The sequence below is a fragment of the Varroa jacobsoni genome, unplaced genomic scaffold (assembly GCF_002532875.2).
Source record: "Varroa jacobsoni isolate VJ856 unplaced genomic scaffold, vjacob_1.0 scaffold_23, whole genome shotgun sequence".
Taxonomy (NCBI): Eukaryota; Metazoa; Arthropoda; class Arachnida; order Mesostigmata; family Varroidae; genus Varroa; species Varroa jacobsoni.
Genome location: NW_019212925.1, coordinates 46370 through 61705, shown reverse-complemented (window position 1 = coordinate 61705; position 15336 = coordinate 46370). Strand labels below are relative to the sequence as shown.

The 15336-nt window shown below is 38.2% G+C and overlaps 1 protein-coding gene and 1 long non-coding RNA gene across 3 annotated transcripts; one reads left to right on the top strand and one right to left on the bottom strand.

Annotated features, from left to right (window-relative positions):
* Positions 1-1087: 1087 nt before the first annotated feature.
* Positions 1088-3242, bottom strand: LOC147754005 (uncharacterized). Its single transcript, XR_015310230.1, has 2 exons — positions 2978-3242; positions 1088-2713 (listed from the first exon to the last, which is right to left on the bottom strand). It is a non-coding gene; the product is annotated as an uncharacterized LOC147754005 (long non-coding RNA).
* Positions 3243-3348: 106 nt separating this feature from the next.
* Positions 3349-7334, top strand: LOC111258617 (solute carrier family 75 member 1). Of its 2 annotated transcripts, none has more exons than XM_022830033.2 (2): positions 3349-3734; positions 5018-7334. In XM_022830033.2, exon 2 carries the CDS (start codon positions 5023-5025, stop codon positions 6430-6432), a length of 1410 nt encoding a protein of 469 aa, XP_022685768.1. In that variant the 5' UTR covers positions 3349-3734; positions 5018-5022; the 3' UTR covers positions 6433-7334. The 2 variants fall into 2 exon arrangements, with proteins under 2 accessions (XP_022685768.1, XP_022685779.1); XM_022830044.2 differs by having other exon boundaries at positions 3361-3416.
* Positions 7335-15336: the final 8002 nt, after the last annotated feature.

Here is a 15336-nt window from a genome sequence, read left to right as displayed (position 1 = left end):
AATGTTTAAAAATTATTTTATCTTTATGTCATACGCGTTTTTAACCAAAATTCGGAAGATCTCTATCGTCGGTTTCAAGTTGAGGTTCACTTCACGATCGAAATTTGCTCGTTATGTAGCAACTAATATTTCGATGGAAAGAAACAGAGGGCTATAATAGTTACAGGTAATCTTCGATCCCTTCGTCGATATTTGTCTACGAGAACTTATAAATAAACGAAATTATTGGATGCTTGTGAGGGAGAGTCATCACAGAAGTTAGGTTGCGACCAACGTAGGAGAATAGCTGAGATGAAACTTTCGAAGAGTTCAGACCACAAACAGCTGAATGAAACATTTCCCCGTCCTCAATGCGGGTTCGTTAACACGCTGTACATAGAACTATGTGTTGTAACATATACATTTTGAGCAATCAACCATCGCCGTATGTCGGCAAGTCAGTCACAGTCAACGAGTAGCACAGTAGAACGAGGTGACAAAACGTTGTCAGGGTGGGTTACGTTAGTAAAACGTAAATTGGTCTACTCGAATGAGAATAAAGTCTTCCTGATAACACTGACGATGGAAAAACCTTATTACAGTAGTGTAATCTGTTGATCAGAGCTTGTTATTATTCTAGCAAAAGATAGGAGTGTTCTATTATATACAAACAAACTATTGATTATGAGGTTGAACGAAGTATTTCTCACCGTTCGTGGTCTAGCAAGCGATAACCATGTAGCCAGAACAAGTAGATTTTGATTTGACTGATAAGAAACAAGTGATTTTGACCTCAGTTAAAAAAAAAACACAGAACGAGTGCTACATTTGTTAATTATTATTGTGGTACGATTCTAGCTGGCAACAAGCCAGCACCGTTAAGGATCTCTTTTCTGCATCGTTATGGTAGACAAAAGTGCGAATTATCGCTTGCTAACTAGTTCCAACTAATAAACGGGTTCCATTGGTCAATAGTTAAATCGTAACGTGTCTTTATCTCTATTCCTAACTTCGCTCCTCTGTTTCTTTTCGGAGAAATGTGAGCCTTTATGAGCAGTCTCACCAGACGATTTTACCTTTGTCCATAACTTAAAAGAAAAGCCATATGTGAAAAATCATAGAGCAACTGTTTTCTTTTTCAATTCAAATGAATCTAAGCTAATTTCTAGATCCAATCATCGATTGACTGCGTCAACTTTAAGAAGTCCAAGGTCCGAATCTTACTCGCTCCGAATAACTAGACGACAAGCAATATAGAATCACAGAAGGTAAAGTATTGCTAATTATGAACTAAGGTTGGGATATACTAATTTGACTTTGTTCAAAGTATTTGCCCTATATATACTTATAGCTGGCACTGTAGAGATACAATTAGCTTCAAAAAAGCTTTTTTATTAATAACGGTTTTAACTTCAGGGAAATTATGTCATCTCAAATGAGTGGGCAATCTTTAATCGCTAAAGAACATCGCAGTCCCATTGTTCACGCAAAATGCCATGATTAGATCAATACTAAGCCACGGTACAACATGCTTAAAAGCTTTCGTTTTCACAACATTTCACTAAGCAAAGGAAACTTTTTTTAACATTAAACTCTTTTTTTTCTTTAGTTTAGTGAATACAATGGTTCAATGCTGCAGTATAGTTACTCATACCTTCTATGGAAATTGTGACATCAGGGAATTAACGAATACGAATAGGGTAAACTTTTACCTTCTATACAGATACCCTACTAGCATTAGAGCTTGAAATAATATAACACTATTCTCAATTTACTATTACTAGATTAATATCAGCTTCTCTGGGAGCTATTAAAAGATAATTTGGTTACCAATTATAGTTATGGCTGTACGACTGACGTTTTGTCGAGAATTTGGTTTGTCCTTGAAGCGTCGTTGTTTCAGGTATCTTGAAGAAGCTTAGGTACAGAGACGTTACCACGTAAACGTGTACAATCGCATTCATTCGGATCCGGTCTTGACTCATTATTTTAATACAGATAGCTATAGGCAATCTTGTCGATTATCGAATTTAATATCTGATTTGTATGTACCTAATATTATATGGTCCATAATAATGTTTTTCAACAAATACATATTTAGTATGTATTTGTTAGATAGGTTTATTTGACTGAGATATACAGTTGTATAGTGCCGATAGTTCGCTTGGAAATACCGAGTTGAGTGGCCATTTCAGCGTGTTAGCTTTAATTTCTCAAACACCCAACAAACTGCTATTAGACTGAAATTGTTGGTGAATACTATTTCGTGCATTTAAAACTTGCCACCCATCGAGCGGCTCGATTCAAAATATCGTCAGCCTTAGACTTCATCAACGAAAACACTAGCCAATAGCAAATAGCGTGTACTAAATGGCCTTAAACATCTTGGCCTACGGCACCCAAATTTTCTGATGCGCAATGGCATGTCTTATAGTATTAAAACGTATTATAATTCTTTGTCTATTATACTTACTGTATCGTATACAGTTTACTGATGGCCATTGAAATCGTTTAGGGGCATCGTTTAGGGTAGAAACAAGTGGCTGTTGGTGGATCGTGACTTCAACCCTCCACCGATTCTCATCACTATTATCTTGACTGACGGACTAACAATTGAAAGCTAGTAGTATCTTTGATTTGTCGTTAGCGCCTGTCTTGATTAACTGTATCCATAGCTGAAAGGTTTATTTTGACCAAACGACGGGTGAGTTAGACGCAAAACACGATAATCTGGCTGCAAAGAAAAATTAACGGATTAGTGGACTCGAACATCCTATGCTGCGATAACACTGAAATTTGTTGAGCGAGATACCGCAGCGAAGATTACAGGATTCGCGTTAACACGATACGGTAGCTTATGTTAAGTATAAGAGAACAAAAGGAAAGTTGAAATTGAACGTTGGGTTGGCCTGAATAGGAAAATATGCTGCTGTAACCCCACGACCAGACGACGTACTACGACGCCCAGAAAAAGGTATTTAACCCATCGAGGTAGTACCTGTAGTCAAGTGTTAGTGACGAATGAGGCAAAGCAGGATGAGTTTGACAAATAGCACCCAGATGATTCTCATAGTGTAACATTTGTCGGTGAAATTCAGTCAGCTGCTAATCTACATTCTTCCCTATCAAGTGCATTAATACTCCACTGCATGTACATACGCTATACGTTACATGTGCTTAGTTTTACGTATATAGCAGGTTTTTAGTATTGTCTGGCAGATGCCGTTTGCACCTCGTGAAGTGTAATTTGTTGACTCTCCATGTTGAGCTACTAACACATAGATGTTTTCAAAACCGTGCATGCTTTCGCGGGCCTCCAGTTCTCATGCGTTCATCTGCAAAACAGCTGGCAGCTCTTGCTTAGGCGCGAATCGAACTCGCACGGTGCGGGTTGCTGCACGGTGCAACTATATGTCAACGTTATGTCATGACGAACTGTAATGTAGTTACTTTCATTGACTAAAATGTATCAAAAACTTACAAGGTGGAGGCACTTTTTAGTTGTTTGTGTTGGCAGTAGTAGTCATTTCTTATAGAAGTGGCTGATACAAAGTGTAAACGACGGTCCACAGATGTTCTCACCGTCAACTTTCTTGCGACGTCTAGGATCCGTTGTTCACAGAAGGCTACGTTTGGATTCGCTTGCCCCGTAGAGCTGTTTCCTCAGACGGGTTGCTTTGTCGCGGACGGCGGCTATGCGAACGAACGACTGACCGATTAAATTAAACTCAGTGCTCATCGATATTTTTTCAACAGTAAGAGCTTTAAAGCAGTTTTTTTTTTTGCCTTTGACTTAGTTGTCCTTGAGGCAATATCAGTTTGTCTGACGTATTGTTTTATTATAATGACTTAATTTTTCTCATTGGCGATTGACCGCTTAGATGGGTCCACGAACAGCAGTGCACGTTATAGAAACAAGCTACTAGACGAAGACTAAAGTACAAGATGCTGCTTATTTATGGTCGGAAATGTAATCACAATTATTACACCGAGATTCAATAGTGGAAAAAATTTAATTCTACTTTGGCAGTGTCGTGATGCCCATAGTGTTTACATCAGAGTCGCACAAAATACAAAGTTATTTGCTTTCGCATGTTCGTAAGCCGTAGTGTGTTGAATGTCGAATTGTTTTGCGACATAAACGGATAAAGGTCAAGTTAATTACAACTTATTTGGCTTTTTTATATTTCATATTTATATTATATGCAGGCTTATTATTTCAACATAATTGATTTGAATTCTTCCAGCAGTTATACTCTTAAGCTATAGGTCTTGCTGTTTTATCGAATTTTGCTATTGATATGTTTATAAAATTGCCTTCACATCGAAAAACCCTGGGCCTTCACATTCAACCTGATGTCACACTAAGCATCCCGCGTATTTAAGGCTTAATGAGCACTATTATAGATATACACATGGTCAGTATTATACACATGGTCAGTATTTTTTGAAATTGAATAAGTGCCAGTCAGAGAAATGCAATCACTACAGGAATTAGTCCACAAAGTACTGCTGACACCTGCTCATATGTGAACGAATGATGTGAAGTCAAAAGTTCAAATAGCTATGCTTTAATGTAATGTTCTTTCCTTAGTTGCAAAGATAAATCAACGATTTCTTGCTATATACTTTCCTTTTTTACAAAAAACACTTGTACTATATTTATATTTTTTGTCAATCAAACAAATAACGATATTTTATCATAATTACTCCATAAAGATTAGGTTAAGCTGACAGCTTTGTATATAAGTAAATATGGCCTCAGTCTAAAGCACCTATAAATAAGAGCAATAGTAATACTTATATCATTAGTTCATCACAGACATACTGAAATTACACATGCATCACGCTGATATTGTTCGTGTTACGCGGTGAAATAACTAATCTAAACCAATCGCCGATACAACTCACATCTGCAAGCCACATTGATACGGGTGTGACTGTTAAAAAGTAATGCTAAATAACAATTTGTTGTCATATTGATTAGCTTGTAATACCGTATACAATATTAATGGGCGATGTCATCTGTTTCGTACAGGACCAATGAATATGTCATCACAGGCTAAATTCGATGAGCGAGACCAGTCCGGACGAAAGGGTGCCGCCTCCTCCTTATCGGCTGCAACATCTGGCGGACGCGCGCCCCGCGTCATGTACCTTGTCTTTAACTCGCTAATCTTTGATCTTCTTGGCTTCACCATGATCTTGCCACTCCTGCCATCGCTCCTTGATTACTACCGTAAACAAGACGGCAGTCCTCTTTATGCCTGGATGGAGAGCGTCGCAGGAACCTGGCGTCGCACCTTTCTCGTCTCCACCACCGAAGACGAAGTCAGCGATATCGTTCTTATAGGCGGCCTGCTCGGATCAATCTTTTCTCTGCTACAGTTCGCTACATCCCCGATCGTAGGTGCTCTATCGGATGTATATGGGCGCAAACCTCTTCTGTTACTTAGCAACCTGGGTTCCCTAGCATGCTATGTTCTCTGGTCGGCGTCATCGAATTTCGAAATGTTCGTCGCTTCACGCATTATCGGAGGTGTAAGCCGCGGCAGCGTATCCATTTGTACGACGATAGTGGCTGATGTTTGTTCACCCCAAGTTCGAGCCAAAGGAATGGCCTTGGTGGGTGCAGCGTTTTCGGTTGGCTTTCTTATCGGCCCGGTGATTGGTGCAATGATGGCAAGATCCTCCGATTTCTGGGTGACTCCGGCCCTGTTGGCAATAGGAAGCACATCTCTTAACATGCTTATCATAATGGTGCTCTTCAGCGAGAGCTTGCCAGCTTCAAGCCGCGCTGGAAGTATTCGACACAGCATGGCCACAGCTCTCGACTACATCAACCCCCACTCATTATTCACGTTTAAACCAGTGCAAAAGCTGAATGCGCGAGACAAGGCACACCTAACAATGACAGGCTTTGTTTATTTTACATACCTGCTGATCTACTCCGGCTTGGAATACACCATTGCCTTCCTGACCCACTCGCGTTTTGATTATTCGCGAATGGACCAAGGGAAAATGTATTTCACTATTGGACTCGTCATGGTTATTATTCAGGGAGGCTTCGTTCGACGAATTCCACCTCGCCTCGAATTGAAGGCTGCATATTATGCCATTGGCTTATTAATACCGTGCTTCTCGATTATTGCCATAGCACAATCGACGCTTGTCCTGTATGTAGGCATCCTGCTATATGCTTTGTCGACAGCGTTCGTTGTTCCCTGTTTGACATCCCATGTATCCCGCATAGGATCACGCGATCAAAAGGGCACTATCATTGGGATTCTGCGATCAATCGGAGCTCTAAGTCGTGCTCTAGGTCCACTTGTGTTTTCCACAATCTATTGGTCCCGAGGAGCGTCGTTTTGCTATCTACTTGGTTCGCAGCTTTTTATCATTCCGCTTTTCTGTATCCGCTCGAAGCTCTTATCATCAATAAAAGAAGATTAATTAGAATAGGTAATATATAAAGTATTTGATATTTCTATTATTGTTGCTGTTATATATGACACGTACTTATCTCTTCAACATCACAAGTATTTGAAAACAGATTAACTCGTAGTGTCGATCTAACCAAAAGTCAATGTAATAGGTTTCTTATATTATTTTCTTTTTTATATACATCGATCTACATATTTCGCCCTCATAGCTTGAATAATATACTAAATTTCCGCTGTAAATAATGTATACAAACCATACAAAGTCGAAATGCGATTAAATATAGCTATGATCGATTTTTGATATCTAATTAAACGAATTTCATCCAATTGTCTGCGTATTAAAAAAGAGGTATAAATGCGATGCGTTATCTGCTAAAAATAAAAGCATAGCGGAAATGTATATTTGCGCGTCTTTCGATCGAACGTAACCTCTCAGTAGACTTACGTATGCACTGAAATCATTAAATTGACAAGCAGAACTTAATAGTAGTGATATTACATTGCAGTTTTTATATAGAGTTTTAATAATCGTAAATGCAAATATAATAAGATAATAATAAAAGAAACGCTTAGGGATAATGTTCGATAACGGGTAAAATACCTGCAAATCTCTCAAAACCTTTTGTTTTATAACTAACAAATGTACATTGTACTTCTTACAAACCGCACTACAAAGGAATAATAATGTGGTGAACAGGCGAGTTTCAGGAACGAACCGACATGCCTGAAGTTGTACCATTACAAAGACATTTACTATTAGCAATGAAAATTTCAGCTTCGCAAATATCAATGCATCACTGACGTCTTCATGTATCAAATAAGTACGGCTCATAAAGGCCTGCATCAAGAGCTAACAAAAACAGATGGTTCTATCAACCGTTAAACGGAATAAAATTATAAGTTCGTTTGCTTTCTGTCGTCTACTTTGTTTAGATAAGATGTTTACCTTTAAAAAAATATGCCATTACGTATAAAGCTTCGAGCTTTCGAAATAGCGAATCAATACCACCATAGCAGTGGTATTGATTCGCTCCATATAAATTCAAATAAATCCAAAAAAATAATAATAAAAAATAAAAAGTGATTAGATGGGGGTCATAAGCCAAACGCAAACGTGTCGAATGGTTCTTATTTTGCTCTATTTCACGGACTTTCACTGGGAGTCCTGGTTCTGTACTGACTCAGACCTCTATGCGTACAAAGTGGGTATGCAAGAAGTAAATATATAGTAGGCAAACGACAGTTTGCCATAAGTGCTATAATTCTGCTATCTGATTGTTATTCTAAACGAAATGATGGGGCCTAACTCGTACCAGTTAAACAACCAGTATTTAAACATTGTTACCAAAAATAAAGTGGTAACATTATTGCAGTGTTTTTCGAGATAGAATGACTTGTTAGTTTGCGTCTTATTCACGTTGCACCGTACACGCTACTATCATGTAATAATTCCGTATTATACGTGCGCGTATTCTAAATATTAATAACTGCCAACAAAACTAGATGATTAAGACAAATCAGACGGCTGGAGCTGCATTATTCCGATGGTTGTATCTGCATTGAAATTCGACGCGTAAATGCGCCTCCATGTTTCGAGTTTAAGGTCCGGTAGTGCCCTTAAGCATTTCATCAAACGGCAATGTAAATGCACCTAGACACCAAAATAATAACACCATAAAAAGGCATAAGTTGACCAAAAAATCGGTATGATTCAACCTTTCAAGATAGAATTAATGAAATGAACGCAACTTTTGGATTATTTTTAAAGCAAACTACTGCACATGATTAAGTAGGAATCAAAATAGGATATAGGTTGCGTATGCTCCTGTAAGGTTGAACTTATCATACAGGGTTCATATTCCTTAGTGGATTCACAAAATTAACTGTCCTGAAAAATCATATAAAATGTATAAAGCCATATGCAATGGTTGCCTTATTCCAAGCATTTAAGTATATTGAATCCATTGGTCTTACAGTCTGCCTTATACCGTGCACAAGAGGAGTTTATTATTCGTCAAAGTTTGCTGGTTTTACTATAATATCTTGTAAATCTTTTAAATTAATATAACATGCTTTTGGTTAATTACAAAGTCAGTAATTCGTGTGTTTGTTTGCATCATGTCAATATGAGAATTCAGAAAAGATCAATCTGTCCTCGACCACTACGCACTGTGGCGATTTAAAAAAAGAAAGAATCTCTATATTCGTCAGCTATATATATCTAAGCCATTAAAAGTTCATTCATTATCCTTACGACTAGATGTGCGTATCTTTTTGGCTGACAATGCATAGCTCGATTAAAATAAAAGTTAACATTGTTTAAAATATTACGCAATTCTTAAATAATTACATAATAATTTCTCAACAGGAATTGTAGATCAATTTGTAATGATCCACAGCAAAGTCGCAAAGCATGCCTAGTTATCACTGTGCTTATGGTTCACTGTATGGGTGATCGGATAAGTGTAAATAGTTAAATGTAATACATTTTACTTTTACAGAATTTTTCAGCTTGTCCTAGTTTCTCTACTTGTTTGTGTCATGCACACGTACCATTAAATCAACTAAATTAACTCTCATACCCTGTTGGTCAGACAGTTAGGGAATACTTATCTTCGTCACGTCTGTTCGTAGCGCCTGGGAAGGCAACAGTAGCGACTAAAGTTAACCTCGAAAGTCCGTTTTAGTAGTGGTATTCTTCAATAGTATGGAGAATATGTATTGCGGATTGACAAAGTACGATATTAATACCGCATATGATATGAACTATTCATTATGCATCAATTCATTACATAATATGACGCAAGTTATGCGCTATGCCAAAAACTCAGAAGTCGTGAGCAAATTGGAACGTTGTTTACAATAGACGATAAATTGTTGCTCGTACCATTAATGGTTCTTTTATCTTCTAGCAGGGCAAATTTACGAAGAATTTGTTTTGTGCTACATGTCTGCTAGCTGAACTTAGTGCCCATATTTTGAACAACATTAATTGACATAGATAAAGTGGCTTACATCGGAAGTTTGGTCGATTCAATCACCTGATAAAGTTATCAAGGAAGCTTGTGAAGTTCCCGATATGAATGAATACTGGCAGAACCGAAATGAAATTGCAAAAATATCAATCTAGTGAAATCTGCACTGGCATCAAATATATCGTTCACTATTTACTACTGAAAAACGCTTGTAATTAGGAGCAGGTCTGTATCTTTAACAACTGGAGGGATAATGTTGCTTTAAAACTACATGTTATAACGCAAGATTTTCCATTAGATATGATACTTTCTGTCGCGCAACTAATGTCAATATTTGGAAGATATATTAAGATTAACATGTTTGGGTATTATGTGTGAAAGGCTATGTACTACAAGCTTGAGCTTGTGGCAAAATAATGGAGATTTTAACCATATATTGACTGGACCTGGGGCATATTTCTTAAATAATCGCGCCTTCTCTTTTTGTTTGGAAATGGAGGTCGCTTTTATTTTACCAGAATCAGTAGTAAAGAAGATAAAGTACTCTGTGAGACTTCTGCTTATTACCCATAAAGTTGCGTAACTTCCTAGAAACTCTGTATATTCTAGCGCCTTCTCTTAGATGCAGTCTTGTCAACGCAACGTATGTTATTATTCTGCACTGAAGTGTTCAAGTGCTGCTTCTAAGCAGAATCGTTGCTTCTTAGCCGGAACCCGGGTTGGACCCCGGTAGCAGCAGAAAAGTCATGGTAACAACGAAGCTTGGGTAGTGGCGTGGTCGCTTTCCGTTTGACAACCTCTTTTGAATTCATGGTTGAAAACAACCCATGTAGTGAGTTACCACCTCTCACTAATGAATTTCACTTAAGTAATGTGGTCTTAATAGGCAAGAGGATTGATGCCATGGTGGTTATATCCTCCGTTTCGCTAGCCTTTGCTTTCGGCTGTTTTTTTGCTTACTTCCGTTACCATTTGTTCCATCGCTCCATATTCTAGCGACGTCGGACGCTATTCGCACGGAAAAACAAAACTAAACGAATACCGAAGATTCCGAAGAATTCTAATGGAGCGAAGGCCATACCAGTTACACACAATACTTAGGTCAGCTTGTGTCCTGCCAAAGGTACTATGATAGCACCCGATATTTTACAATTTTGGAGGCAGGCTGACCGACGCCGCCATCAGTGATTTGTCGCTACAATCCGTGTTCATCATGTGAAGAAGATAGTGCGGTAGAATCATTGCAGCTTGTTGAAAATCTCATGTTTCCTGTTAAAGATACTGTAATGCATTCATGGACATCAGCAATCGAATCTAATGCAAGGTCTCATAAAAGCAGCGCACTATCGCATTAAAATAGTGTAAAATGTTATAAGTGATGGCGTTTTTTCAACTTTTTCCTTTTCTCTTCACTTTCAGTTGTTTGTTATTTTCTATAGGTCATTCTAAAGAGCTTTTTAGATACACCTGTCACTATTTCATTATGCAGTGAAATGAAATCGAAAATCGCCGCATTCTTTGATACCTGCTCTATTTCATTTTTTGCTGAAATAAAAAGCTAACAAAGCACGCTAGGGCATTTGTGCCGTGGGTTACGGGCCTGACGGGATTACTAAAGGTGATTCGTTAGCTTCAATAAAAGCATTTAGGAACTAAAGGATGCATCCGTCCCCGTCAACCATTTGGTCATTTATAAGAACTGCTTAAAGATAGGTTAGAAGGAACACAATCTTCTCGAATCGGCTCGGAATATGTTCAGCAATCATATTACTGTCAGATTAAGCCAATAATAGGCGAAAGCTACAGGTGAATACGGCTTTTTATTGTCTCTCAACATTTTGCCCTGATCCGGAGAACAAGCAGCCACAGTTACAGGTTTCTACGAAATATCGGAAAGCACTAATCTTGGCTGATCTATTTTTATCAAGCACCCGTCGTATAACTTGTCGAACAGGGCTAGAAGCATCAACCTCTAGTCAATCATTGTTCCATTTTGCTTTAGTATTCGAACTCATAAGAAGACAATTTTTTCAATTCAGGGGATTTATCCAATAGCTGTCACCACTCAGTCTGTTGCACCTGTGATTTCTCATATAATCGAGGTGGACAAAACTGATGGTACTTATAAAAATGAAAGATACTATTTAACAGAGAGATCTAAAACTCACACGGCAGCGATTTTTTTTCAGTCATGAAGATAAAAAAAAAACCGTGATAGATCGTCGTCAGGTTCGCTTGCAAAAGTGATAATTAGACTCAAAAGAGAATATGTTTAATTGATTTCTCATGCTGCACAATGCTTACCATCAAAATACTGAAGTTATCTATAACGTTATTTGGAAAAGTACTCCTCCTCCGCCCGTTCGATGCCAAATGAGAAGAGTGCTCCCGAGAACAAATCCTTTGTACGTTGTAATCTAAATTCGCTTCTGGTACAAATGATAAGCCACAACGATTGATCAAAAACCACTACGGTGTGCTTTGGATCCCGTTTTTCCTTTTGATCCAACATCTCTGAAATCATAACTCACAAGCCGCTGCGTAGATTTTTTATGAATATAACTCTATTTAGAAGTTCGTAGAGTCTGAGAAAGGTGACAACCAAACATGTTCATTACTTAAGTCCACGAGTCATAGTGTTATCATTTGAGTAGGAAAAGCGAGGACTGCTCTGCCGTTCGTAATTGTTTGCTAAACAATTTTGTAATGTGAAACTCGCAACAATGCCTTTTGAAGGGTCTCCTCTGTCTGTGTTTATCAGCTAAAATTTTTGCCCACACCATACGTGGCTAAAATTTAAAAAAAAAAAAAAATGCTTGTTGAAACCTTCGTGCATCAGAAATTGGACGAGGCATTTTATCTAGTCAACATTGCGTTGCGTCGAATAGATCTAACGCCTGCAACAATAATCTCCACACTGTTAATACCACCTACTTTTCAATTCGTTCCTATTTAAGCGACTTGAAATGATTCGAAAAAATAATTTCTAGTGAAAGAAAAAAAACAGTAACGAATAATCTCAGTTGTGATATGGAAGTTAGCCGCTGTTTTGTACAAATAGTGAATATAAATCGATGCATATACGTCTTTGTAGGCACAAGTGTGCCATTCTACTGTACAAACAAAATAGTTTTTAAGCATTTTTTCGTTTTACTTTATCATATCACTACTTTTGGTTCCTTTTTGCTGACAAATTGCTGTATTTATTCGTATGGTGACAAATTATTGACGTAAATTTAGTGAAAACTACTTTGATCTTTTCGCTCACCATTAAAATCCCTAAAAAACCCTGTCGGGACCTTTTGTTAGCTCAAAGCAAGAAAAAAAAATCACTAAATCGAACAAAAATGATTACCATATTATGTCGAATACCCTTTTAGCTTCCCAACAACAGAAAATACAATTTTATAGATTTTAAAAAAAACCGCACTGAAAAAGGCCCAGCAGTGTTGAATGTCACATTACAGTTGCTTCGCTGCAAGTTGCACATCCGCCAAACTTCATGTAACTTGTTGCGAATTAGCAGTCAGCAAAGGATACAATTTTGTACGAATAACACATTTAAAATAAATCTGAGCCAGTTTCGGTCACATATAGTTTTCTTCGAACATCTCCCGGTAATAAGAACCATAAACAAAAAGATTCCATGACAGCTTCTGGCCGGCGCCATACGCATATTTTTAGTCCTGAAGATAGCGTGCAGACTCTTGTATCTCCAAAGGGCGGCACTTTTGTTCACGTCGGTATAATCAGGGAGGGTAACAAACTGACTAAAATTTTACTTTTGACACAAAATTGGGACTTTATTACAGTTGTTTCTATTGTAAGAAACGCGCGACACTTCGCATGGTTTGCAGTCCTAAACTCCTGGCCTAATCGGACCTTATATCAAACACTGAAGCCTTGTGCAGCATAACTTACACCGCTCGACAAGCCCAACTTGTGCGATCAGCAAGAAAGTGATAAGTTCGTACCTAACACGTGCTCAGGTATCGTATTCCATACACGATCTGCTCTGTGGGAATTTTCCATAGGCTCCCAAGTCATAAAGCGACAGACACACTAATTGTTTCAAATCGTTGCATAAAACGGTGGGAGCTGCACTGTTGTAAACATTGGACCTCCGAACAACCGTGGGAGACGTCGAGAAGCACGGCTCCCAAAAAGGGATTTTTTTGCCCTTTTTTGGGAGCACTAATTCGATTGCATTTGCAACTTTCTCATAGCGCGAACATTTGAGTAAACCTAATGGATTCCTGTATACGATATAACCTGCCCTCATGATTGTCTAATGATAGCCTGTTTGCATATTAGCAATTGGCAGATTGGCACCTGACATATATCCACCTGTACCGTGCGAACAAGGACCAACCACCAAACAATGCTTGGCAGTACCGGACGTCAAATTGGAAACATTTTTTTATATTATACAACCCTACGCCTGTCCTTAACCATATGGTGACTATGTAGAATTAGGCAGTAGTAATTACGAAAGTAATTACGAAATTGTACGTCTGACTCGAAAATCGTCAGCTTCAACATGATGTCACAACTCGTGGTATCGTTTTCTCGTCCAGGCTTTCCACCAAATCAAAATATGCGTATTCAAAAATACACCCGAAACACTGACTTCTAAACAGAAGCGAAAAAGGGTATAGTAAATAATTATTAGTAGCTTACATGCATTTACCTTGAGAATAGCCGTCTGCGCAATTATACAGGAAGCCAAAGCAAGTTTTATATCATCGCAGGTTCAAAAAATACATTGATGTAAAACGTTCACAATTCCTCTCTCCAATCTAATATAATGCAGTTTCTTAATTTACGAGGATGAAATGTTATTAAACAGTTGAATGATACTCTGTGTTACATTTAGCTTAGAAGCGGAGACTATGAAGTTCGAAAACGGTTTCTGAACAAAAAATTCTAAGTAATCATTGTGCATACGGTGGGAGCTTCTTTCTAAGTTATACGCATTTTTTACATAATTAATTTCGAGATTGACCCAACTATAGACCTATGGAACAAGAAAACAGTCTTACCACGAGTACTACTTATCTTTTGCTTTATATATTACATATGTAGCCTTTAGGTAAAATTACATTAAGTTACAAAGTGATAATTTAGGTTTAAAAGCACAGGCGAAAGCCGCCACTGTCATGTTTAAATTGTACCAATTATGACCAAGATTTATTTAAGTTTATGCGGTTAGTATAGTTGTCAACATTCGGCAGCACTCGGGCCGCACCAGCAGACCAAGCGAAAAAGACCCGTTATTGACGCCAAGGTTTAACATACCATTATATTCATTCGCTACCAAGGACTTCACGACTACCCTGACGCCATGTTTACATTTCACAATAATCGATACTATAAGGGCAACGGTACTAGTCGTTTAGCTTTTGTTTACTTCTGCACCTGAAACACAGGTGCTGCTATGAGGGTCAATTACCAATTTATACGGAGAACCATTAGTAACAACAAAAAGCGACAACCGGTTTACACCGTGGTGTACTCGTCTGCGGTTTGACTCTTCAAGCAAGTTTTTCTCCTGATATCGATTTCGCTTATTTCACTAGTCGAAAATACCCTCATTGAAAAACCAACTCCTTAGGTGACGAATTGCCAATCTCAGCGGGACGCAAAAAACCTCATATCAAACGGTAAGTCACGGAGATTTTCCACAAATGTGCAATCTCATTCAAAAAGCATGTTGCACCCTAATTTCTTGTTATGTTTCTTAACCTTGATCTACTGTTTGATCTTACTCCGACGCGTTTTTTTATTTTCCTTCATGTTTCTTCTAACTTCGCCGCTTAATTTAGATTTGCTATGTTCAGTCTAAAACCGCTCATTAATGCCGTCGCCGGCAGTGACCTCTGGTGACGTTCCGTACCATTTTGCAAAGAGGTGGCCGTATCGGAGTTACTTGTGGAAAG